The sequence below is a fragment of the Acanthochromis polyacanthus genome, chromosome 5 (genome assembly GCF_021347895.1).
Source record: "Acanthochromis polyacanthus isolate Apoly-LR-REF ecotype Palm Island chromosome 5, KAUST_Apoly_ChrSc, whole genome shotgun sequence".
NCBI classification, from domain to species: Eukaryota; Metazoa; Chordata; class Actinopteri; family Pomacentridae; genus Acanthochromis; species Acanthochromis polyacanthus.
In genome coordinates, this window is record NC_067117.1 from 32936030 (window position 1) to 32962713 (window position 26684).

At 38.2% G+C, this 26684-nt stretch overlaps 1 protein-coding gene across 2 annotated transcripts in view; it reads left to right on the forward strand.

Moving 5' to 3' along the window:
- The window catches only part of pnp4a (purine nucleoside phosphorylase 4a), a 38347-nt gene extending 13493 nt beyond the window's left edge, over window positions 1-24854 (forward strand). Inside the window, exons 1-7 of one of the 2 annotated variants that reach the window (XM_022213076.2) lie at window positions 8810-8922; window positions 13961-14124; window positions 15172-15275; window positions 17592-17767; window positions 18670-18860; window positions 19380-19459; window positions 24352-24854. In XM_022213076.2, the coding sequence (XP_022068768.2) occupies window positions 8900-8922; window positions 13961-14124; window positions 15172-15275; window positions 17592-17767; window positions 18670-18860; window positions 19380-19459; window positions 24352-24501 (888 nt within the window). In that variant the 5' untranslated portion in view covers window positions 8810-8899 and the 3' untranslated portion in view covers window positions 24502-24854. Of the gene's footprint in view, window positions 1-8809; window positions 8923-13960; window positions 14125-15171; window positions 15276-17591; window positions 17768-18669; window positions 18861-19379; window positions 19460-24351 lie in introns of those variants that run through there. The other variant, XM_051948149.1, reaches the window with a different exon arrangement.
- The last annotated feature ends 1830 nt before the right edge of the window (window positions 24855-26684 follow it).

Sequence of the window (26684 nt, forward strand, 5' to 3'; positions counted from 1 at the left end):
TTTTTTGACTTACAAATATACGTTTTCATGAAATGCATAAATTACGTTTTCCTGTTAGGCTAAAGGTGGAATCTGTAAATATAGAGAAAGGTAGCTGATATTTAGGTAGCCTGCTCCACATTTACTGTCAATAATATTCATTTCAACTGAAGTGACGCATTTAATTATGCTTTTTTTAAACATATGGACCAGTTTTATATTCATCAGCAATAAGATTCACTCTCTGGACACCATGAATGTTATTTTCATCAGTTTCAGAGACATCTCAGTGCACTCTGACCAGCATCACTCATTCTGACATCCCAAACTCTGAGTCAGTCTCTGCTATGACACACTGCTCCATATGTTTGTCAAGTCATCACTGGTCTGTAGTTTAAACTGTTGGTAGAAAACTCCTGTATCCTGCACTTTTTACTGCACATGAACGCAACAATCCTTCCTGACTGTTTCAGGCTGAAGCAGCAGGAATAAACCAGGAAGCACCGATGACTTGTACGTCACACTCGTCCAAAGAATCCTAGACATCTGAATGACATTTAAATGGACTCGGTCACATTTTTCACATTTTGACCGAGGTGAAGGAACGCAGTAATGCTGAGCGTTCAGCTGAGCATTAAACGCACAGACGCAGCAGCAGCAGCAGCAAAGACAGCTGGAATATATCAGTGGATTCAACATGTGACAGGAAAACTTGAGGTCAAATGACACAAATTTATCTGTTAGCTGCTGACAGGAGAAAAAAAAGGGGGGTTTGTTGTGCGGGGATGATTTGCAATTTAGTAAAACTTCAGTTTAGAATAAACTCAGTGATGTTGTGGAGAATCTCAACAAAGACTTGCACACAGTTCCTGCATGTGCTTCAGTTTTTACTCAAAGTGGTGAATTTTTGTGAGACTGTGACGAAGCAGGAACAAGCCAACTGCAGAGTTTTAACAATGATCTCTTGGGATCGACTCTACAAAATACAAAAATGCAGCGTAAAAATGGTATAAGTCCAGTGTTTTTGATGATATTTTAAATTATAATAACCACCACTCTGCTGCATTAATGTCTTGATGATGAAACCTGGAAATTCAAGCTTTATGATGTTCATATAAGTATAGAAAATGTTACATTTTTTAGTTTTAGACACATCAAAAGTGAAGAGCAGGGCCATTATCCCGGTAAAATATTAGTTAAATCAAGTTTTGTACAGAAATGTAAAAAACCAACAGCAGAGAAAGTGCTTTCCTATAATAAAAAATAGAGAGAATTATGAATTAATTAACAAAGATATGATTCTATAATGTTATATGTGGTGTGATTATTTTTGTAATTTAAATCCTACAAAAAAATCTATAAAATACTACCTGACAGCAATACATGTTAAAGCTGAGACCCAATTGTATTATTAGTTATGGAAATTGACACATTTTTGCTAAAATTAATATTTATTGCTGCAGGATTTTCTCAGTAACATCCTAAAACCTCCTTATTTCAGTTGTGAGTCAGTGCTGCTGCATCACTCAGACAGAAAAAAACACAAAACTTCAGTTTGACTGAGAGTCAGAAGCAAACTAAAACCTGCTTCCATCAGAACATGCAGCAAATAGTCTGAGTCAGTGCAGAAAGAATCTGTGGTATTCTCTGACATGACATTCTCGTCTTTGTTTTAGGAGAACAAATACATACATATTTAACACATTAAGGTTAAGAAATGGCAGTGTTATTCGTTATGGAAATTATCTGGACTAACGTAGAAGTGATTGAATTTGGACCCCGCAAAACTGTGCTTAAAACTCCAAAAAAATCCATTTATAAGCTACTTAAAGTCTGTAACTTATTGAATCAAGAACTGCTTTGATGTGGTTCACTGATCGTTGTGTTAATGTTGTGTTACCGTTTATTTTAATGCACCCTGGTGATGAGTCAGCATTATTGATGGTGTCAGTTTTTTAAATGACCCATGTGTTTCCTTTATTTTAGTTTATTATAACAAATGCTTCCCTTCAGTATCACTAGTATTTCTGGCTCCAGTCATTGGTCAGCTGCACCAAATCAGCTGAATGTAAAGGTTTCCAACATGCTTCAAATGATTCCAAAATCGAGTGGTGATTTATACATTTAGCATCTGTTAGCTTCTCTCCTGCTCTCTGTGCTCACATAAACTGTATTTTAATAAACAGCTCTGTGCGCAATAAAGCTTTTCTCATTTACAGATTTTTCTGTGTCTGTTGTCAGACTGAGCTGCACAGTGGATTGGTGGTTAGCACCGTCGTCTCACAGCTAGAAGATCCTCGGTTCACATCCTGGCCTTCCTGGGATCTTTCTGCATGGAGTTTGCATGTTTTCCCTGTGCATGATGGGTTTTCTCCGGGTTCTCCGGCTTCAGATGGATGTTGTCAGACAGCAGAGTTAGTATGAAATATCTACTCAAACTCATACAGACTACATAACATACTACAAATAATATGTACTACTTAAATAATAATCCATGTTTTTGTATGTATTTTATCATGTTGGCATCGTCCATCTATCATCAATACACCAGTTCCTCATAAGGATGAAAACCCACACATGCACAGGGAGAACATGCAAACTCCATGCAGAAAGATCCCAGGAAGGACGGGACGTGAACCAGGGATCTTCTAGCTGCAAGGCAACAATGCTCACCACTGTTCTACTGTGCAGATGTTGGCATGGTTAAATACACATGTGTATGGAATCACGTATGTTTCTGAATAAAATGAACTTAAATGGTCCGTAAGCTTTTTTGTAAGGAAAATTAATCATTAAATAAAATGAATATATTACCCACTTCAATCAATAAATAAAATCGACTTGGTAGAAAAATAGTCTGCAGTGACAGCCGTTGCCATGGAGACTTTTCAGCTGCAATGACAGTTACTGTGATGTTTGCATGAGATTGAATTCAATGTTATTGTAATTACACAAAGTATAAGTACAAAGATCATGAAATGCAGTTTAGCCTCTAAGAAAAATGCAAAAGAAGCAGTAAAGTACTTTATATAGAGTACAGGTATGTACAGTATGTTATAATATAAGTTTTGCACAGTAGAAGAGTGGTAATAACACTAAATATATAAATATAATAGCTATATTGCATGACAATACAAAAATAATTAACTGTGCATTTAGGGATTCAAATTGTTTTATTATTATTGTAAATATTTTTTTAAATTTGGGTGTGTTTTTGGTCTTTTCAGCATAATTTTGCAGAAAGTTCTCTAATTTGCTTGTTTTTATCTCATGTTTCTTACATTACAAACATACAGTAAGACAACAGCTGTCAGAATCATGTCATATGTTGAAAGAAATGATTCAAACGATGTTGAGTTTTTGCTGTTTGTTTTGCAGCAGTAATATAGATTCACTATTCAGGAGATCTTGTATGTACATGAAGATGCCGATATTTATATGTTGTGCAAAATCAGTATAACAATATCAGTGAGTTTGTGACTCTAACCATTAGTTGTCATCTTTAAATTAACCTGAAAACCAGTTTCCACGTGGTTCCTGTTACATAACACTTGCAAACCTGTCAAACTACTTGAAAAGATGCTGGTTTTTATAGTGTTTTGTATTTTTTTAAGTGAATTTTAGGTTTGTTTTTGTTGCTAAATGTGTTCAGATTGTCCTTTGAAGTTAAACACCAGACTCTGGAGGTTCAACTCCTCAGTTTGTGATCAGTTCACCTGGTTCCAGTCCAGCTCTGGTCCTCATCCATCCAACACACATGAGGCTCATTAGCTGATCAGAGCTGCAGCAGAGGAACATGTGAGGCATGTTAGCAGTCATGAGACTCGATGAGTTTAGTTAAAAACGGAGCTGACTGACGAGCTGCTCCTCGTTAAACCGCCGCAAGTTCAGGTGAACCGATCTGACTTTGTGTTTGTAAGCTGTGCTGCAGAGTGGAGGAGTAAAACTACCAATACACTGCTATTAAACCTTTATTTGAAGCTAATCAGACGGTTCATTAAGGTAGTAAATTGTTTGAATAAGCAGGTATAAATACTAGGCATACCGTATAGTTCATCCCTCTGTTCATTTCCTCCCTCTTCTAAAGAGTTGGTCTGGGTGGAAACAGGCTAAGCAATGTTTTCCAGTTCCTCTTGATTGATCTTGTCCCAGGCCAGATGAGATATACACCAATCAGGCAGAACATTATGACCACCTGTCTAATATTGTGTTGGTCCCTCTTTTCCTGACCCCTCGAGGACTCCACCAGACCCCTGAAGGTGTGCTGTGGTATCTGGACTCCACCAGACCCCTGAAGGTGTGCTGTGGTATCTGGACTCCACCAGACCCCTGAAGGTGTGCTGTGGTATCTGGACTCCACCAGACCCCTGGAGGTGTGCTGTGGTATCCGGACTCCACCAGACCCCTGGAGGTGTGCTGTGGTATCCGGACTCCACCAGACCCCTGGAGGTGTGCTGTGGTATCTGGACTCCACCAGACCCCTGGAGGTGTGCTGTGGTATCCGGACTCCACCAGACCCCTGGAGGTGTGCTGTGGTATCTGGACTCCACCAGACCCCTGGAGGTGTGCTGTGGTATCTGGACTCCACCAGACCCCTGGAGGTGTGCTGTGGTATCTGGACTCCACCAGACCCCTGGAGGTGTGCTGTGGTATCCGGACTCCACCAGACCCCTGGAGGTGTGCTGTGGTATCTGGCACCAATTTGTTAGCAGTAAATCCTTTAAATCCTGGAAGTTGTGAGGTGAGGCCTCCATGGATCAGACTTGGTTGTCCAGCACATCCCACAGATGCTGGACTGGTTTGAGATTTGGGAAACTTGGAGGCCAAGTGAACACCTCAGACTGGTTGTTGTGCTCCTCAAACCATTCCTGAACCATTTTTGCTTTGTGGCACAGTGCATTATGCTGCTGAAAGATATCACAGCCATCAGGGAATACCGTTTCCATGCTTAAGTGGGTGGTTCGCGTCAAAGCAGCATCCACATGAATGGCAGGGCCTAAGGTTTCCCAGCAGAGCATTGTCCAAAGCATCACACTGCCTCCTCCGGCTGGCCTTCTTCCCATACTGCATCCTGGTGCCATGTGCACTCGGCCATCCATGTGAATTGGATGGCGAAGTGCACAGTAATTTTGGACAAGTTTAAGTCATCTTGGACAGATTTCACTTAATTTTTGACACCTTTTGGGAGTTTTGGTTAAGTTTGAGTCATTTTGAACATTTGAAAAATATTTTAGACCAGATTTATGTCAATTTAGACTCATTTTGAGTCATTTTGAGAACATTCTCGTCATTAAGAACACAATTTGACTTTATTTGGGACACGTTTGACTCATTTTAGACTTTCGGTCATTTTTGATCAATTTTGGATAAACTTAAGTCATTTTGGATGGATTTCATCTCATTTCGGACACAACTTAAACAAATTTTATGAATTTTACATCAGCTCTAGTCATTTTGTACTATTTTTATCTTCATTGTGGGCACATTTGTTTTTGTAATGATATGTGCAGCTAGAAGCAGAGCAGTGCACACAAGGTGATGTTATTTTGCACCTTCTTTCTTGTATTTGCACATTTTGGACTAATTGTAACTCATGCTGAATACCTGACCTGCTCCAGTGTTGGTTTTATTCCAGATGTGTGTTAAATCGGTTCTCTGCAAAAATGGTGCCTTTATTCCTAGTAGATTTTGTGGCGTTTATAAGTTTTAGAGCAGCATGGAATTTCCAAAACATTTCATTGTTCTACAGGCTTTTGTTTAGTGATGTAATCCTCATACATAGACTGACTGGAGTCTTCTACTGATCTTAGAAGATCTGTGTGTAAGTTGACTTCCTACTCTGAATTATGTTTCAATATTTATTCTTGTTCAGTTCATTTGCAGCTACAAGAATAAGGCTTGTGTTGTATTACACACCAGAAGAAAACATCTATGCAACACATTTGTAATTATGAAATAACACAATGGTAATTGTAATCAGATCTACTTGTGATAAGACTAGTACCTTACACGTTAACACAGTCTTTTAACCTGTTTGAAACTTCTAAACTGGTGTAGGATTTTAGTTCTTGTGATGAATATCTGGTGCCAACACTGTCTCCTTAAAAAAACAATAAAAAAGCTCAGCTTAGAAATCCTGATTGACTTCCTGAGTTGATAACCATTTTCATGTGACTGCTTAGCAGGAATGTGGTTGTTCTTGTTAGAGGAACCAGATAATGAACAGATATCCTGGGTATGTTGGACTTGTTTAAGTTAATAAGCTATGCTAACGAGCTGCTGGCTGTAGCTTAATAGTGAATGCACTGTTTTAAGTGTAGCTGCATTGATCAGCCACAACTTTTTGTCACAGAAACCAGAGCTCTCAAGGTGTCGATGTGGTGCTTGGTACTGGGATGTTGGCAGCAGATTCTTTGTGGATCTAAATTGGAACTTAGAGAAAACTAACCCAAAGATACAAAAAATAGCCACAAAGATTCCAAGTCAACCTCAAAGAGATACGAAGCAACCTCAAAGAGACAGAAAAAACCTCAGAGAGACACAACAACTTCAAGGACACTCAAAACAACTTTAATGAGACTTAAAACAAACTCAAAGAGACACAAAAAACCTCAAAAAGACACAAAAACCCTCAAAGAGACACAACAACTTTAATGAGACTCAAAACAACCTCTAAGAAACTCAAAACAATTGATGGATGGACGGATGGATGGATGGATGGATGGATAGATAGATGGACAGAATCTCACACACGTTACATACAAGATAGAAGGAAAATGTACAAAAGAGCGTGCATTTGGTTGAAGAAACAGCGTGGTGTGGCATTACCATTAAGGCTTCTCAAAAAGCATGATATCTTTTTTTATGGCCAAATTAATACCATTTATCAGCCAGAAACCACAGAAACAAAGGGAATCTTTGTATTTTCACGTTTTTGATGACCTAATCATTTGTGCAGTGCTGTTCCAACTGAAAAAAATAACCAAATATCAGCTTAAAATTGTGACTCAAATATATAATTTACAAATTCACCAAAAAAATAATTGTTTGCACAAACCAGATTAAGAATAATTCTGAGCTCCTCGTCACAACCGCTTAGTCATTAGTGGCTCAACTGCTGCAATCACATGACAGAAAGAAATTGTGGTACTTTTTGGAGATGATTAAATGCAGCATGGCTCTAAAAGTGTCTACAGAGGAGCAATTTGTTGGAAGAAACATTCAGCATGGTGAAACATGAAAAAGTTTGTAGAGGCTGGAAACACGTAAACAGTCAAATATCTAATGTGTGGAACCTCCATTGTTTCCAGTGTTGATAACATCTGTGGGCCTCAAAATTGAACTCAAAAATGCCCAAAAATTGTCATTTTGACCAAATTTTGAGCCATTTGGGACGTGTTTCCAAATTATTTTGAGTAATTTTTGATATATTTTGAATATTTCTGGAGACTTTATGTTACTTTGGACAAATCATCTTGGTTAATTTCAGACTGAAAGGAAAATAAAACAAACTGGATCAATAAAATAAATGCAGCATGGCTCAGAAACAGTGAACAAAGGAGGAAGTTGTTGGAAGATGCAATGAGCATGGTGAAACGTGAAAACAAATGTAGAGGCTAGAAAGTTGTAAACAGTTAAATATCCATAATGTATGGAGCCTCCATTGTTTACAGTGCTGGTAACATCTGTGGGCCTCAAAATTGAACTCATAAATGTCCAAAAAATATCACTTTGACCAAATTTGGAGTTATTTTGGATGTTTTTCCAAATTGTTTTGGACAGATCTTTAGTCATTTTAGATATATTTTGAGTAAGTCTAGAAATGTTATGTTACTTTGGACAAATCCTTTTGGTAAATTTTAGAAAATAAAACAAACTGGATGACTCAAAAATAGTGAACAGAGGAGCAAGTTGTTGGACGATACATTCAGCATGGTGAAACATCTTTCTACAGATAATGAGCAGAGTAGAGAGGAAAAGTCTGTAGAGGCTGTAAACATGGAAACAATTGAATATCTATAGTATGTGAAGTCTGTAATCAAAAAGGTACTTTAGTTCGAAGGTACTTTCAGCATGGGGAAATACCGTTCTACAACTAATGTGCAGAGCTGTGAAAAAGTTTCTTGAGGCTTTTAAGAAAGTAAAACATCTACAAATGTGCAGCCTCCTTTTCACCAGTGTTGGTAACATTTGTGGATGCTTGGTTTAATGTTGGACCCGCTGATTCCAGGTTTTTTTCAAGTTTTGTAAAATAACTAATGAAGGACGTTTAACTTTTTTTCTGATTTCTGTCATTCTAACTGTGTTAATCTGCACAGAAGACCCATCATTCTGCTCTGAAAACAAACATTTCCTGTACGTTTGCTCTGTTTCACACTTTTAAATTGTGGTTATAGTGGAAACTTGAGCCTCTGGGGGGCAATAGGAGAGAATGGTAGCAAGTTAAAATGTTAAATGTGTATTTAAGTATTTTATTTCCCAAGTATTCACGCTTATAATCCACTGTCTGTATAGTGTGACTGTGTGAGAATTTTTAAGGTCACAGCTGAGCATCAGGAATTCACACTGAAGTAAAATCATGTTACTGTCAGCGTGATACAAAACCAGGCGCTGATTACACAACCACACGGGAAAAAACTCACACAATACACACACACACACACACACACACACACACACACACACACCCACACACACACACACACACACACACACACACACACATTGCTACAACGCTGCGCAGTGATTGGCTGCTGCTGATGAATGGAGGAGTTGTTGACCAATCAGAAGCATGTGACCGGTGAATATGTAGGCCGAGCGGCATCAGCTGGACACACTTTCTCACCAGACACACATATTTAGCAACAGAAGCTCCTCATTCAAACACAAACACACCAGTCAGCTCATATTCATCATCGTCATGCACAGCAAAGACCAGATCAGGTGAGAAAACATCCTCGTTACACCTTCTGTTTCTAACTAATGTGGCTTTTATCAGTGGGTTGTGTTACACTTGGCATTAACATCTTTTATTATTGGTGTTTTGTGAACTTTTTGGTGTAAAACTCTCTCATAATTGCATATTTCTGCTGTGTGTCAATGTTAGAAACCTGAATATATCACGAAAAACATCAAATATTAGAGGAAAACTTTCATTTTCCTGTGTATCTTGACCCAAACCAGGCTACTGTACGATCTGTGATTCACTATTTTGATTGAATTTCACCATTATGAAACCGATTGTGACATACTAAAATGTCCCTACAATTGGAAGAAAACCAAGACTTTGAGGAACAACTGTGTAAAAATTGGGAGTTTTAAAGGAGAAGACGACTCACTGAAGCTGGTGTATAGTTTTGGGTCAGAAAGTTTGAGGGAATGGGTAAAGCCTCTACATTTTTTGTTATAAAACAGTCTTATCTTTGTATATTTCTGCTTAGTGTCGCTTTCAGAAGCCGAAAAATGTAAATTTATTCAGAAAGAACGTAAAATGTTAGAGGAAAATCTTTAAATATCCTGTAAATCAGGTTGTCAGTTAGTTTCTTGACCCAAACCAGGCTTTTATACAAGCTGTGATTTACTGTTTGATTTATTTTCATCAATATAAAATTAATTATGAAATACTAAACTACCACTACAGTTGGAATAAAACCAAGACTTGGAGGAACAAGAGTGTGAAAATGGGGTATTTTAAATGAAGACGGCTCTTTATAGTTGGGTCAGAAAGTTTGGGGAAAATGGGTAAAAATGAAACTTTTTTTGGTATAACACAGTCTTATGATTGTATATTTATGCTTAGTGTTATTATTAGAAACCGGAAATTGTAAATGTATCCAGAAAGAACCTCAAATATCAAAAGTAAATCTTTAAATATTCTGTATTTCAGGTTCTTGGATCTTGTTGAATTCTTGACAACAGACCCAAACTGTTTATTATTTTATACAAGCTGTGATTTACTGCTTGATTTAGTTTCATCAATATAACCCAGTTGTGAAATACTAACCTGTCCTTACAACTGGATGAAAAGCCAGACTTTAAGGAACAACAGTGTAAAAAAATTGGGTATTTTAAAGCTTGTATGTAGTTTTGGGTCGAGAAGGTTGAAGAAACTGGTAAAAATCCTATTTTTTTTCTCATGATTGGATATTTGTGCAGTGTCATTGTTAGAAACCTGAATTTATCCAGAAAAATACCAAATATTAGAGGAAAGTCTTTAAATATGCTGTAAATCAGGTTCAGTTGGGTTCAGTTGGGTTCTTGACCCAAAGCAGGCTTTTATACAGCCTGTGATTTAATATTTGATTGAGTTTTGTCAGTATAAAACCAATTATGAAATTCTAAACTGTTTGTACTGTTGGAGGATATCCAAGACTTGGAGGAACACGAGTGTAAAAACTGGATATTTTAAATAAGAGGAGCGCTCACTCAAGCTTGTATGTAGTTTTGGGTCAAAAAGGTTAAAGGAATTGGGTAAAAATCCTAAAATGTGTTCAATCAATCATTCTCATCATTCTATATTTCTGCTGAAATTTTAAAAGTATCCAGGAAAAAGTCATATGTTAAAGTAAGATCTTTAATCATCCCAGAAATCAGGTTGTCAGGTTTTGTTGGCTTCTTGACTGAGGACCCAAACCAGGCTTGTTAACGCTTATACAGCCTGATTTACTGTGTAACTGAGCTGAATCAAAATTAAACCACTTAGGAAATACTAAACTGTTATTACTTTTATCTTAAAAGAAAGAACAAATATGTTTTTGTAAATATTCCAAGCCTACAGAGGATCTAATCAGTTCTGGGTAATAAAACTGGAGATAAATGTGTTAAAACCTAGATATTCTGCTAAAAATCACTTTAAAAACATTTCTTAATGAACATAAATATGCAACTAAAACCAACACAGTCCCACACAGTTATAGTAAAGGCTGGTCGATACTAAAGATGGTGTGTAGTTTTGGATCAGGAAGCTTGAAAAAAAAATGTAAATATTGTGTAAATTAATCCAGAATAAAACTCCAGAATTAAAAGAATATCATTAAATAACCTGTAAATCAGATTGTGATATTTTTTCTTAACCCAAACCTATCTAAAAACATATTTACAACAGTTTAATTAGTTTGAAACCGATTATGAAACACTAACATCTATCTTCTGTTGGAGTAAAACAAGATTATGAGGAACAAGTGTGTAAAAACTGGGCATTGAAAAGGGCAGATGATTAAATTACACCAAATGTTTTTGTACCTTTAAGGACCAGAATCAGTTCTGGGGAACAAAACTGGAGAAAATGCATAAATATGGAAACAAAGCCAAAGTCCAGTCCTGTAATAAAAGGGCTTTAGGATAAGGAGGATTAACTGAGCAACATATAAAATACACACTAAAGCTGCTGTGGAGTTTTGGATTAGAAGGCTGGAAGGAAATCAGACACAAACTCTAAAGTTTATTGCATAAAACAGTCTTATGATTGTATATTTCTGCTGTGTCACTGTCAGAAGCATGAAAACATATTTTTTCTTCCATTACTCTGTAAATGGAGCTACTGCTTCCAGTTGAATTCTTGATCAAGGACCCAAACAAGGCCTGTTTACATTAATACAACCTGAGATTTACAGTAAAAATTAGTTTCACCAACATGAAACCAATTATGAGATGCTAAACTGTTCCTAGAAAACAACAACATGAGGAACAAGAGGATTAAAACAGTTGTTTTCAGGCAGCAAAAAAATATGTTTACCAAATATTTTAATAATAATATCACAGTCCAGAGTCCAAAAATCCACCAATGGCTTTAAAAGCATCTCTGTAAAACAGCAACAAAACATTTACTGTGAATATTTTTTTGGCCATAAGATGTAAAATGAGAACAAATAATCCTCAGATTTTGAAGTTCCTGCGTGTCCTTGAACTACTCAATAACCAAATCTAAGCTTGGAATCATGTTCTACATTTTGTATTTGAAAAATTAGCCGAAAATAAACTGTTTGCTCTCATTGGATGCTGTAAAAAACTAATTACTCTGGATTTCTTGACATAATCTTGAAACCCTTAATGACTGGGCTGTGACCAACCGTTATGTGATAAAAATTCAGAAATGTGCAGTCAGTGTTTTTACCAAGCAGAGTGGAAATAAGTATGGAAGCTAATTTAAAATGTAAAGAGTTAAATATCTATAGTTTGTAGAGCCGACATTTATTTTAGAAACATGGGAAAATGTTGTGCATGTTGATTCCAGGTTTTATTTTATATTGCAGTGAACAAAAAATACACAAACTTCTGTTTGGAGTTCAGAGGGCTTTAAACATAAAACATGAAAGTACTTGGTAATGCTGCTGTGTAGCTCAGGATTTAGAAGCTCTAAGAAATTAAAGATTATTCTGAAGGAATTCAGAACAATGAGGGACTTATATTTATATTTATGAGTGTGATTATTGCTCGTATTGTTCTTTATAGCTTTGTTTTCCTCATAAGTACCTGAACTACAAACCAGATGAACAAGCATTTTTCTCCAAACCAGTAGAGACTCCAGTCGTCTTACTGGTCCCAGTCCAACAACGGTCCAGAACAGAAAACATTTTCACACTTTAGTGTCTGTAGTTGAGCTTTAGAGGTGCTGAAAGGTTTATTTTTATTTGCCTTAGGCCTGATGTTTCCCTTTGTTTCTGTTCTTTATACTAAGCTATTCTAACTGGCAGCGTCTTAGTATTTAATGCACATTTAATTGGCTCAAAAAAGACAAACAGTTCATTTAAAACAGAGATAGCTAACTAGGAAGGTAAACCACACTATCAATGACAGTTCAGTTGCACTTTTAATTGAAGAGTTCATTTGCAAAAACAGATAACTCTGTTTTGATAAATTTTCAGAATTTTTTTTATTGTTTACTTGAGATAATATCAATCAAAGTGAAGTTGAGTGGATTTGACTCAGAAGTAAAATACATGACAAAATAGAGAAAAAATAAATTATTAGTGTTATTATTATTATTACCATCTCAAGTAAACAATAAAAAAAATGAGGTTTCTGAAAATGGAGTTACCTGTTTTTGCAAATGAACTCTTCATTTGTATTTTATCCTGAAAAAGGACATATTATTCTGAGAAAACACAATGAAACCTGTGTTGTATGTTTACATTTTTGCCCTTCATAAATAAACTCACAGTTTAACCACATAAACTTCATCATACTGAAGGTTCTGGTTGTTACAAGCATTAATTCCATCTTCTATAAACTCAAACCTGTCGCAACTTCTATCAAATCTATCTTTAAACCTGCAAAAGACCGACTTATTTTCACCGTTTCAGTCGATATAATGAAGAGGCCGGTACAACACTTCATTGTAATCGGTCATGTAGAGTTCAAAACAGAGCTGATCCTTTAGCTGTGTTTTGGGAAATATTTGACTTTCTATCCTCTAAATGCTCCACTGTTTTCATCGGCTCCTCACGGGCTGTTCCTGTCTGCTGCTGGGTGCCGAGAAAGTAGTGAGTTTACGAGAAACAGCAAATGCAGCGTGACGAGAGTGAACCAGAACTGTAAAGTTAAGGGCCAAATGCTCCAACAATGAGCTAAAAGTCAACATAAAACCCTATTGAACAAAATGGAGCTGCAGAATTTGAGGATAATTCTCTGTAGATTCATAATTATGAGTCGCCGTCTTCATATTTCGCTTCAACATTGAAGTTTTTTAATGAATACTAGCATATCTAAAGGCCTCAGAGTCTTTGGGCCTGCTGCTACTAGAACACAGATTACAAAATTGATCATTCTGTTTATCACAGAGAATATTCAATTATACCATTAATTTCACTTTTATTTTTAAAAACTAAACAAATTTCCACATCTCCTTCATTATGGGACAGAGTCAGACTTAAATGTTAAAGTTTAAATCAATGAAGTTTAAAGTTTTAGAGCTCTAATGTGCAGCTTAGAGTTCTTGTACCTGAAATCATAACAGTCCTCTCCTCTGTTTTCATGTCCGCAGTCATGACGACTACCAGAAGACGGCTGATTGGCTGATGTCTCAGACGAAGCACCGCCCTCAGGTGGCAATCATCTGTGGGTCCGGACTGGGCATGCTCGCTGACACCCTCAAGTGTCAAGACTCCTTCGCTTATTCTGACATACCGGGTTTCCCTCAGAGCACAGGTAGGACTCTGGACATACAGCTACATTTTAATATTAACGAAGCTGAATAAAGTTACTATCGACTCATAATCATCTACATCAGGGAAGTCAAACTCATTTTAGTTCAGGGGCTACATTCAGCCCAATTTGAGCTCAAGTGGACTGGACCGGTGAAATCAGAGCATAATAACCTATAAATAAGCACAACTCCAAGTGGTTCCCCTGTTTTAGTGCAAAAAAAGTCATTTCTGAAGATGTTCACAATTAATGAATTATCTTTACAAAACATCATGAACAACCGGAAATTTCTCAACAAAAATATATTAGATTTCAACAACATTCTGCCTCAGTTTCTCATTTACACATTACACCTTACAGATCACAGTGTTTCTACAAAGGAACAAAACATTTAGTGTCAGTCTCCATAATGTAGTATTTTACTTTATGATCAAATCAACTTGTGAAGATGTAGAAATTATTTAAAATTTACAGCTTTACAAATTAACAATCTGCAGTTAATGTCTTCTCTTTATTTTTACATTTTGCAAAGTCATCCCACGGGTCGGATTAGACCGTCTGCTGGGCTGCTTTTGGCCCGTATAATATTCTAGCAGTATAGAACTGTTTACTGCACATTTATGTACACGTATTTTACACTTCGACTGCAAAAATACAAATCCTATGAACCCTCTGAAACCCCCAAACCCCCAGTGGACTTTAAAGACATGTTATCCTTGTAAAATTAGACCATATATTGGAGCCAAAACCTGTCAGAAAGGGTCTACATGTGGTACTAAACATTGAGGAAGAAATCTAGGCTCTACATACTAGAAATACTGAACTATTTGTATTTTGAATGAGTTTCCGTTCTTGTCTCTTATCTGCTTTTTTTTTAGAACTTTCAGATTATTGTCACATGACTGTTGGTCACAGCTGAGTCATTTATAGTCTCACGGTTGGGCCGAGGAGCACAAATTTTAGTTTTTTACAGAATATGTTTAGAGAAAATGTTTATGAATGAATTAAAACCACTCTTTGTATGTCCTGACTGTATTTTTGTTGTTGCAGTTCAGGGTCATGCAGGTAGGCTGGTTTTCGGGGAGCTGAAGGGGAAAACTTGTGTTTGCATGCAGGGTCGCTTCCACATGTATGAAGGACACTCACTGCTGAAGGTACGAACACATGGTCCACTCCTGAACCTGGTTCTAACCTTAAAGACCCAGATTTTTCCTCTTTTTTTTAGCAAATTAATTAAAGTTTCTCATGTATTCACAACATTTCTGTTGGTGTTTCAGCTCCAAACACCCCAAAGACGGTTGATTTCTCCATGACTGTAGAACTCCCAGTTAAATTCTAAATGGACGATTTTAGTGTCTGTAGCTTTACATGTAGCTGAGCTGCTGCTGGCCCTGCCCCCTTCAGGAAGAAGACTCTCTGTGTCAGATAGATAGATAGATAGATAGATAGATAGATAGATAGATAGATAGATAGATAGATAGATAGATAGATAGATAGATAGATAGATAGATAGATAGATAGATAGATCCTTTATGGAAATTACAGTGCCACAGCAAAAGCTCTCATAAATTTATAAAAGCAACAATGAATAAATACTTTAAAAAAAATTAAAAATATTCTATGACGCTCTGTTTTCTTAAATATTTTTTGAATAAATGGCTTTAAACTATTACATCCAATAACAATCTGTTAAATTTTATGATTATAAACAAATTTTATAGTTATTTTAAAAATTTTGCTTTCATGTTTAATGTTCAATTTCAGGTGTAATATTTCATTAACATGTGTGTCATTGCCAGTATAACTATTTTTTTGTATTCTAGTCTTTGTTTAACTTACTTATTTTGATTTTCAGTAAAGTGTTATACTTATTTCTTACTGATTTTCTACAGGACACTACATTTTTTATGTTATGTACATTTGTTTTGCACAATAACTCTCTTTAACATGTATCTTATCTGAATATTTACTCCACTAAATGAACATTTAAGTATGACATTTTTCACAGTTGCATTACAGTATTGAGTTTGGGATTCAAAATATGCTATAAACATATAAAATACTCTTTTGGTACAAGAGAATGAACTGTTCCACTTAGTATGCAAAATGTACTCTTAAAATTAAAGTTAATTGTTTTAGTTTTTCTCAAAAATCTTGACAGTTGCAGCTTCGGTTGCATCATGAGAATTGGGAAATATCAGTTTTTCCCTGACTGCTCATGAACGCATCATTTCCATGTTGTATCTAACACAGTACAAACACAGTAAACACAACGAAGTCGTACGTATACACACACAGTTACAGTGAGCTGATTAAAGCTCATGCTGCTCACACATGACTGCAATGAGCAGCATGAGACCAAACCTGTCGCTGGTTTGTGAGAACTGAGCTCAGGTCCTGCATGAGTTCAGTCACATGCAGCCCGTTAGCAAACGGCTCAATGCTGCTATTGTTTCCCTCCATATTACAGCATCACACACACGCATTATCCTCATATGTGACTGTCCCGCAGGTGGCGCTCTGTCAAACCTTCCTTCAACACATTTCCTCCCAGGCAACAAAATTATTTTTAACCGTTTACAACTTGTGGATTGTGTAACTGTCAAGAGACACAGCCGGAGAGTTTCAACTGAAAGGGCAAAAATTTCCAATAAATTCAAGGAAGGTTTCTGGGTGTGTTTCTGTCACATTTCTTCCTCACTGTGGGCTCATTTTTCCTTACATTTTGATAAAAGGTCCTGCACCTCTTTGGAAAGTAGATCAAGGCCAAAAAAAAAGATTTTCTGATTATGAAAATTCAAAAGTAAGGTTGGACTGCATCTTTGATTTGTCAGCTAATAATACATAAAAGTGCATTAAAACTGGAAAACACTGAGAGAATAAATATTTACTGACCCAAAAAAACGAATGTCAGAATTTCTTGAGAGTCCGTTGATTCGATTAACTGAAAAACAAACCATAACTGAAAAAGATAAACCTCTGAATTCTGAGCAGTTTCTCGGTGTTTATACTCTGCCTATCTGCAGTTCAACCTAAAAGTCTCCGAATTTTTGTCACATGATTATTAGGTGCAGGCGAGTCACTCATGGCTTTACAGTTGCACAGAGAAGCCCTGAATTTTTTTGTTTTTTTACAGAGTCGGATTAGACCAAACAATTCATTTTTTGTATGATTTTTAACCGAAACATAAGAATAAAGAAGAAAAATTTAAAGTTCATGCCACAAAAAAGTACTTTGAGGACTGTCAAGAAGGTGAAAATCTGACAGTTATTTCTGTTTTTACAGTTTCTGGCAGTGATAAAAGTTGTAATCTTGGTGATATTTTGGGGTTCAGAGGGTCATTAGAAGAAGAAAGCATCCCCTGACACACCACAGTTTCAAACCTAATCAGGAAGCTTCTGCTGTTTTAGTGACCAACAATGACTGAGGTCCTGGTGAAATACTTCACTTTGTCTCTCTGTGTCCTCCAGACGACGTTTCCAGTTCGAGTCTTCAAGCTGCTGGGCGTCGAGACTCTGTTTGTGACAAATGCTGCCGGCTCATTGGCTGACGGCCTCCAGCCTGGTGACATCATGATCATCAAAGACCACGTCAACTTCCCCGGACTGGTCGGTCTGAACCCGCTGTGTGGACCCAACGATGACAAGTAAGACCGATACTTTATATCAGAACATAGGGGAGTACTAAGAAGAAAGTTCAACATATCCAGGCTTTGTTTAGGTTAACTGGCTCAACAAATCTAAAACCTCAATCAGAGATCAAATCAAGTCTCTTTATACAGCACGTTTAAAAACAACGTATGTGGACCAAGTGTTGAACATGCTAGAAGTCATGCAGCAACAAAAGAAGTGCAAAAAGTAGTCAGTTAGTTAAAGAGAATTAAATTGTATAAAATAATAAAATGAGGCAAAACAGGATGACGAACTGTAAAATCTAAGTTTAGGAAAAAATACTAAATCATTAGGACCACTATGAACTATCAAAGGCTGTGCAACATCAGTAACCATGGTGATATAGCCGCGTGACACCGGTAACCGTGATGATGTAGCTCTGCAGCATTGGTTACTATGGCGATGTAGCTTTGTAGCAAGGGTTACCATGGTGATGTAGCTGTGCAGCATCAGTTACCATGGTGATATAGCCATGTAGTATTGGTTACCGTGGTGATGTAGCTTTGCAGCATTGGTTACTATGGTGATGTAGCTTTGTAGCATGGGTTACCATGGTGATCCAGTTGCGCAGAATGAGTTGCCATGCTGACTTAGATTTGTAGTATCAGTTACCATGGAGATGCAGCAAGTTAAAACCACCGTTGTGACACAAAAACCTCCGATTTTAGTCTCAACAGACCAGTTTAAAAGAAATCTTTGTTCATAGTTCACCCTCTAGTTTTGTGTTGTTGTTGTTTATGTGTTGTCATTCATGTTGTTTACCGCAGTCATTTTGCGATGGTCATCAGTTTTCATGGTGAAACAGTATCAGTGTCATCCCTGCTGTTGGGAGATTTATTCCAGTTGTTTATTGTTGTTTATTACTTTGTTATTGTAGGTTCGGGCCCCGTTTTCCTGCCATGTCAGGCTGCTACGACAAGAACCTGCGTTGCCTGGCGATGGAAATCGCCAAGCAGTTGGGCGTGGCCGGCCTCATGCAGGAGGGCGTGTACGCCATGGTGGGCGGGCCCAACTTTGAAACCATCGCTGAGGCCAGACTGTTGCATCGACTCGGCGTGGACGCTGTCGGTATGATGGAACAGATTTTAACTGTACTTTTTCATGTAACAGTTTTGTTGAATTACAGATAATATTTCAGTAAATCACAGAAACAAAAGGTTCAATTTACATGTTGATGGCAAAAATTGGCCAAAATACAGCGTCAACATCAAAACCCCGTATTTTTACAAATAGTAATCCTTCTTTTACAACGTTTGATTATAAAATGACACCATTTTTACTGTGTTTAAATCAGCTAAAAGCAAAACAAACAGCCTGTCAGTGTACATCGTAAATTTTTGTAAAAGACAGTTTTAAGCTCAAATCTAGAGCAACAGTAATGATGTGTTCAAGAACCACTGGAAAGTCGTAAATCTGACAGTTCCTTCTGTTTTTATGATTTCTGGCTGATAGATGATGAATTTTGATCATTTTTCATTATAATTTGCCTTTTGGGGTTCAGACTGTTAATCACTGATTACTTCATGCGATCAATACTCGAGCTGATCACCATGGGGTTGGGTGTCACTGACCTTTGTCTGGTTTCAGGTATGAGTACGGCTCCTGAGGTCGTCGTGGCGATGCACTGCGGCCTGAGAGTCTTCGGTCTGTCTCTGATCACCAACAAGGTAACACACATCCGATCAATACATCCATCTATTGATTAGTTTCGATAGACTATTGTGACCTATAACTAAGCTGTACATTAACCAATCAGCTGATCAATACAACAGAACCTGCTGAGATCAGCCTGGTATATCTTTGATCGATTGTCTGACTTATAAATAAACTGAGTGAGTGGATTATTGATTACCTGACTGTTTACTTATACTCAACAAAAATATAAACGCAACACTTTTGTTTTTGCTCCCATTTTTTATGAAATGAACTCAAAGATCTAAAACTTTTTCCTCATACACAATATCACCATTTCTCTCAAATATTGTTCACAAATCTGTCTAAATCTGTGATAGTGAGCACTTCTCCTTTGCTGAGATAATCCATCCCACCTCACAGGTGTGCCATATCAAGATGCTGATTAGACACCATGATTAGTGCACAGGTGTGCCTTAGACTGCCCACAATAAAAGGCCACTCTGAAAGGTGCAGTTTTATCACACAGCACAATGCCACAGATGTGGCAAGATTTGAGGGAGCGTGCAATTGGCATGCTGACAGCAGGAATGTCAACCAGAGCTGTTGTTTGTGTATTGAATGTTCATTTCTCTACCATAAGCCGTCTCCAAAGGTGTTTCAGAGAATTTGGCAGTACATCCAACCAGCCTCACAACCACAGAACACGTGTAACCACACCAGCCCAGGACCTCCACATCCAGCATGTTCACCTCCAAGATGGTCTGAGACCAGCCACTTGGACAGCTGCTGAAACAATGGGTTTGCATAACCAAAGAATTTCTGCACAAACTGTCAGAAACCGTCTCAGAGAAGCTCATCTTCATGCTCGTCGTCCTCATCAGGGTCTCGACTTGACTCCAATTCGTCGTCGTAACCGACTTGAGTGGGCAAATGCTCACATTCGATGGCGTCTGGCACATTGGAGAGGTGTTCTCTTCACGGATGAATCCCGGTTTACACTGTTCAGGGCAGATGGCAGACAGCGTGTGTGGCTTTGTGTGGGTCATAGACTGTATATATAGTGGACGTAGCATCTGGCTCCAGAATTGAAGCCAACCCGGAAGTGTCAAAAACTTGAAATATCACGCCGTCTGCTAGGGTTGGCTCCAAAAAGCCTTTTCTCCATAGACCCCAATTCATTTTTGGAAAAAATAAAATTTGTTAGACTGATGTTCTACAGCTCAGGATTTTTCCCCCGTTAGTTTTCATGGTCAAAATGAGAGATCAGGTGGCCGATCTTGAAATAAATCAATACTGAATTTTAAATAAATCGTTAAAGTTGGCGGAGCCAGGGGGCATGGCTATACTTGACAGACAGCAACAGAAGCCTCTGCAGTAAAATGTGGGTGGGATAAGAGAGTTCTCAGCCAATCCTGCCCCTAGTTGCTCTCCGGTCCAGTCTGTTTGATGACGCTTTTTACGTCACTGGCTCCAAAAAATCCTAAACGGTGACCGGGAAGTAGCAAAATCCGGGCTTCATTTTCTCGGCGTTGAAACCAATGGGTGACGTCATGGTTAGTTTACGCCTGGTGTGGGTGAGCGGTTTTCTGATGTCAATGTTGTGGATGGAGTGGCCCATGGTGGCGGTGGGGTTATGGTATGGGCAGGCGTCTGTTATGGACGAAGAACACAGGTGCATTTTATTGATAGCATTTTGAATGCACAGAGATAATGTGACGAGATCCTGAGGCCCATTGTTGTGCCATACATCCAAGAACATCACCTCATGTTGCAGCAGGATAATGCACGGCCCCATGTTGCAAGGATCTGTACACAATTGACCCTTCGCTAAGCCCCTCCCACAAATGGCTACTGTCCAATCCTACCTTAGCAACTGTAACTAGGCACGAGAGGTCTGTCAAGCTTTCAGCAGAAGACAATATGCCGAACCGGTGTGCGTACGGTACTTGCAAGTCCGACACTCGTTATCCGCAAAGCTTGGAGGGTGGTGTTGATTTTTTTGCATTCCCCAAGCCAAAGACACAAGAAGAAAGGTGCCGCGTGTGGATTAAGCAGTGTGGGAGACCACATGATCAGCCGAATCCCTCCAAAATCAATAAGAACACCTACATCTGTTCTAAGGTAAGTTGCTAGCTAACATTAGGTAACCATAGCTCTGTGTGTTAGGTCAGATAACATTAGCAAAGAAAGACATCTCAATGGAAGGTTACTTCTCTTTTAATTTGAGCTACTGTGTGTTATTTGAGCAAAAAAATACTGGTGATATATAGAGACAACTTCTGACATACTGGTATAGCATATACTAGCAATCTACAGGTCTCCGCCTACGCTCACGTCTGGCTTTGGCGACAACAACAGATGAGATTGGTACTGCATTAATGTTGTAACCCCTCGGTTTGTGCCACTGTTGTGGCAAACTTGTGCAAGATATTGCTGGGCTTTGCTCTGCCTTAATGAGATCAAGTGTATAGATCAGCCTCACTATATGTGAGCAATATCCTGGCACGCTGTAAACAAATTAGCAATTTAGCTTAGCAAGAAATGGGCAGACACATGATAATGACAGTTGACATAACATTAATTTAAATGTATATAATACATATCGGCTTTCCCTGCTGTACAAGAACATTGTTGTTCTTGTATGGAGCTCCGGACGTCACGTGACTCCGTTTGTTTACGCCGCCATGTTGGCAGGAAACTCCGCTTCAAAATGAATGGCGCTGGTAGAAAATTTACGCCGTCTGAGTTTACTTTTCATTTTAAATCAGACGATATTATAAAATATACAAACAAACTGGACAAACTAAACATATCCGATCCATATCATGCCCCCGGTATCTTATTTAAGAATCTTGAGACGGTCGGAGCGGACCTTTTACCGGACCTGCGGTACCCTGACATCTACAATTACCTGATAAATTTTCCTTCATCCTACCCCGGTGAATCTCTTAACCCTTTAAGCTGCAGTCAATTCCAGCCATTTTCAGTACAAAAAAATCGCTAATATTCTATTTGTAAATAAAAATATGATGAGAAATACAGGGAATATTAGACACGCATCACGAGGTGCATTTCCTTGAAAACGACGTATTCGTGGATAATATGCCGACTTCAAGACATGTTTTGGCAAAAAATATTTTACTGGCTTGTTTCGTCTGGATGTCCAAGGTTGGATTATAGCCGTTTTTTGTGGAATATTTTCATCTGTGTGTAATAATGAACCCGGAAATGTGAGTTGCGCTGTGTGCGTTGAAGCCGTGTATAGAGAACGGATGGATGGATATTAGTTGTTTGTCGGACAAATGTGTTCATATTACCCACTGTGGTAATCACATCTGAAAGTGGTTTATACCGGCGGATTCATGAGAATCTAAGCTTTCCATCGGCATATAGTGTTTGTATAATCACGTTTCAGACATTTAGCAAATTGCTTATGCAGATCTCAAAGTGTACCGCGGGCGGGACACTGAAGCGCAACTGAAGCGGAACAGCGTATAAAAGCCTTGAGGGGTAAGAGAAATTACGCGATCAGATATAAAGCTTAGGAAACGGATTCTGTACCTGATACAAAGTGGTCGCTACATAAGCGGAATCCGTTGCCTGTGGGTTCCCACCGCTCCGTTTTCTTCTGCTCGCTTCTTGCGCGTTTTATGGCAGTGATCCACCTCTGTCGTCTTTCAGGATCTTTGGGAATCCGATAAAATGCTCTCCCCTTTGCTCGTCCTCGGCTGTTCTGGCATCCCGGGGCGCAACAACTGTCCACCATATGGTGGACTCTCTGATGTCGACACTGAAGAACGTTTAGGAATTAGCTGGCAGTAGTTTAAACAGCGCGCCTTCCTGCCAATATGGCGGTGTTTTGATTTCGACTGTTGCATGCCGGGATTGTGTGACGTCATCTCCCGGAGCTCTATATGATTATTTTTGACGTGAAGTGACAATACATGGGGTGTTTGGCGCTTACACTGAGATCTGTGCGCTTTTCCCTCTATTTTAACGTCCTCTTCGTTTGCACTCCGCCAACATTTAATTTGGTGAATGTAGTTCTCAAAAGCATATTGGAGAACCCTCTGTCTGCTTCTCTCTGATATCGCTGTAGAAAATGTCCAGAAATTTGCACATATCTCCTGAGAAATATCACTCACCAGTACAGCTAAAAACTCCATATTTCATGCTATGAGAGAAAGCTTGACAGGCATAGCAACAGTAACCAAGGGGGGCGGGGCTTGGTGAAGGGTCAATTCTTGGAAGCTGAAAACATCTCAGTTCTTGCATGGCCAGCATACTCACCGGACATGTCACCCATTGAGCATGTTTGGGATGCTCTGGATCGGCGTATACGACAGCGTGAACCAGTTCCCGCCAATATCCAGCAACTTCGTACAGCCATTGAAGAGGAGTGGACCCCCCCCCCAATGAAACAAAGCTGCACCTTTCAGAGTGGCCTTTTATTGTGGGCAGTCTAAGGCACACCTGTGCACTAATCATGGTGTCTAATCAGCATCTTGATATGGAACACCTGTGAGGTGGGATGGATTATCTCAGCAAAGGAGAAGTGCTCACTATCACAGATTTAGACAGATTTGTGAACAATATTTGAGAGAAATGGTGATATTGTGTATGTGGAAAAAGTTTTAGATCTTTGAGTTCATCTCATAAAAAATCGGAGCAAGAACAAAAGTGTTGCGTTTATATTTTTGTTGAGTGTATGAGTTGAAAGACTAGTTAGATGGTTATTTGATTGATTGATTGATTGATTGATTGATTGATTGATTGATTGATTGATTGATTGATTGATTGATTGATTGGTTGATTGGTTGATTGATCGAGCTGGTGGTGAAAAGTTGAAGTGACTCAGTGTGATATATAAAGGATTGATTCATTTACTGACTGAGTGACTGATTGATTGTGATTGATCGATCAGGTGGTGAAGAGCTACGAGGACTCGGACAGCGTGAACCATGAGGGCGTCCTGGAAGTCGGTCGGCTGCGTTCCCACACGGTGCAGCAGCTGGTGACCGAACTGATCGGCAGGATGGAGATCAATAACAACAACACCAATAATGCTGCCTGAACACACACACACATTGTGTACATATTGATCGTTGTATTCACAACATTTTCCCTCCAGTTTCATGTTATTTTATATCTTTGCTGTAATGAGAAGTTTATTTATGTCTCCGTGGTGCCTATTAACTATCAGGGTAAATCAGACTGTAATTATTCATTTATTATGATATTTATGCCAAATCTAATAATTAATATAACGACGACTGTTTGTCTCAAATGGTGCTTTAAGAAAACAAAGATTCATTTTTTAAACAGTATGATTGTATATCGTTGCTGTTGAATTATTGAGTTGTGTTTTGTAAAGGATTTTACTGACTCTCTGTTCCATGATAATCTGATTTAAAGATGCTGAAAAAACCCTGCTGCTTCCTGTTTTCTGTTCGGCTGCAGATCCTCTGCTAGATGATGCTGTGATTTAACTGAAGTTAGAGTGCCTGTATACCAGAGTGGCAACATGAGGGGTCCAAAAAATTTTGGTCACGTGATCTATGGGTGCCATTTTGTTTCACTGTTCAGTGTTCTCTTGACACTGAACAGTTCCTAGGTCATTTTTATTCACTGTGTGCTCATGTTTACTCACTTTGGTTAATTTTCACTCACTGTGGGCTAATTTTTACTCACTTTGGTTCATTTTTATTCACTGTGGGCTCATTTTTACTCACTTTGGTTCATTTTTATTCACTGTGGGCTCATTTTTATTCACTGTGGGGTATTTTTATTCACTGTGGGCTATTTGTATTCACTGTGGGCTCATTTTTATTCACTGTGGGCTATTTGTATTCACTGTGGGCTCATTTTTATTCACTGTGGGCTATTTGTATTCACTGTGGGCTCATTTTTATTCACTGTGGGCTATTTGTATTCACTGTGGGCTCATTTTTATTCACTGTGGGTTATTTGTATTCACTGTGGGCTCATTTTTATTCACTGTGGGCTATTTGTATTCACTGTGGGCTCATTTTTATTCACTGTGGGCTATTTGTATTCACTGTGGGCTCATTTTTATTCACTGTGGGCTATTTGTATTCACTGTGGGCTCATTTTTATTCACTGTGGGCTATTTGTATTCACTGTGGGCTCATTTTTATTCACTGTGGGCTATTTGTATTCACTGTGGGCTCATTTTTCACTGCAATCTAAAGTCCTGCACCCCTATGGAAACAGAACAACTGTGAAAAGAAGAGAATTCAGAAATATTTTCTGTGCAGCAGTTAGAATGACAGAAATCAGAGAAAAGTGAGCAAATAGAAGTTGAATTTGTTTGGTTTTTTTGGACTAAGATGCTCTACAAGTCTATAGTAAGTGTTTTAACTTGAACATGGTATCAATAACTGCAAAAGAAATACAAAAACCCACAAACTAATTGCATGAAACAAAATCCCAATAGCTTCACTCATCACAGATAATGCAGGCATAACTAAGTGTCGTTACATTTAATAATATCATATTCATGGTTTTCTCACACATTTTTGCATTTTTGCAGCCATATCATGTATAAAAACGCTTAAAGTCGAAGCACTGATCAGTCCTCTGCAGATTCTTCTTTAGTTGAGATTTACACAGAATGTTTTCCTTGATTTTCTTAGGATGTTAGAAGTTTTAAAGCTGCTCATCGTCTCCTAGCAACAGCCAAACTGTCTTTAGATACAGAGTCCCAGAAACACGTACAGGTGAGTCACATATACATATTAATGCTGATTTATGTTAAACCAGACTGCGTGTATATTTTATCTGTAATGTTTTTAAAGCATAACAGGCATTCCTGTTGACTTAATGTGTAAGGTTTGTCCAACAGGTGGCACTAGAGGAGAATCTAAGAGAAGAAATCTGTCCAGTAGTTGGACTGTTGGACTTTAACTTCCTGACAAATGTATTTTTTAAAAGATTTCTTCACACATGTTCAGTATTAAGGGGGGAAAGTCATAGTTATTTACTTAAATTGCTTTAAGATGTACAAATAAGCTGCCTATTCTCAGTTTCTGAGCGCTTTTCCTCACTGTGGTTCATTTTTCACTGCAGTATAAAATCCTGTGTCTCTATAGAAACAGAAAAAACGTGAAAAAGAAGGGAGAAGTTAGTAATGCCTGATGTGCAGCAGTTAGAATGAGAAAAGAGACAAGTTGAATTTCTGGAATCAGCATGTTCAACATTTCTCAAAGTGTCCACCATGCTGACTGTATCTTCCAA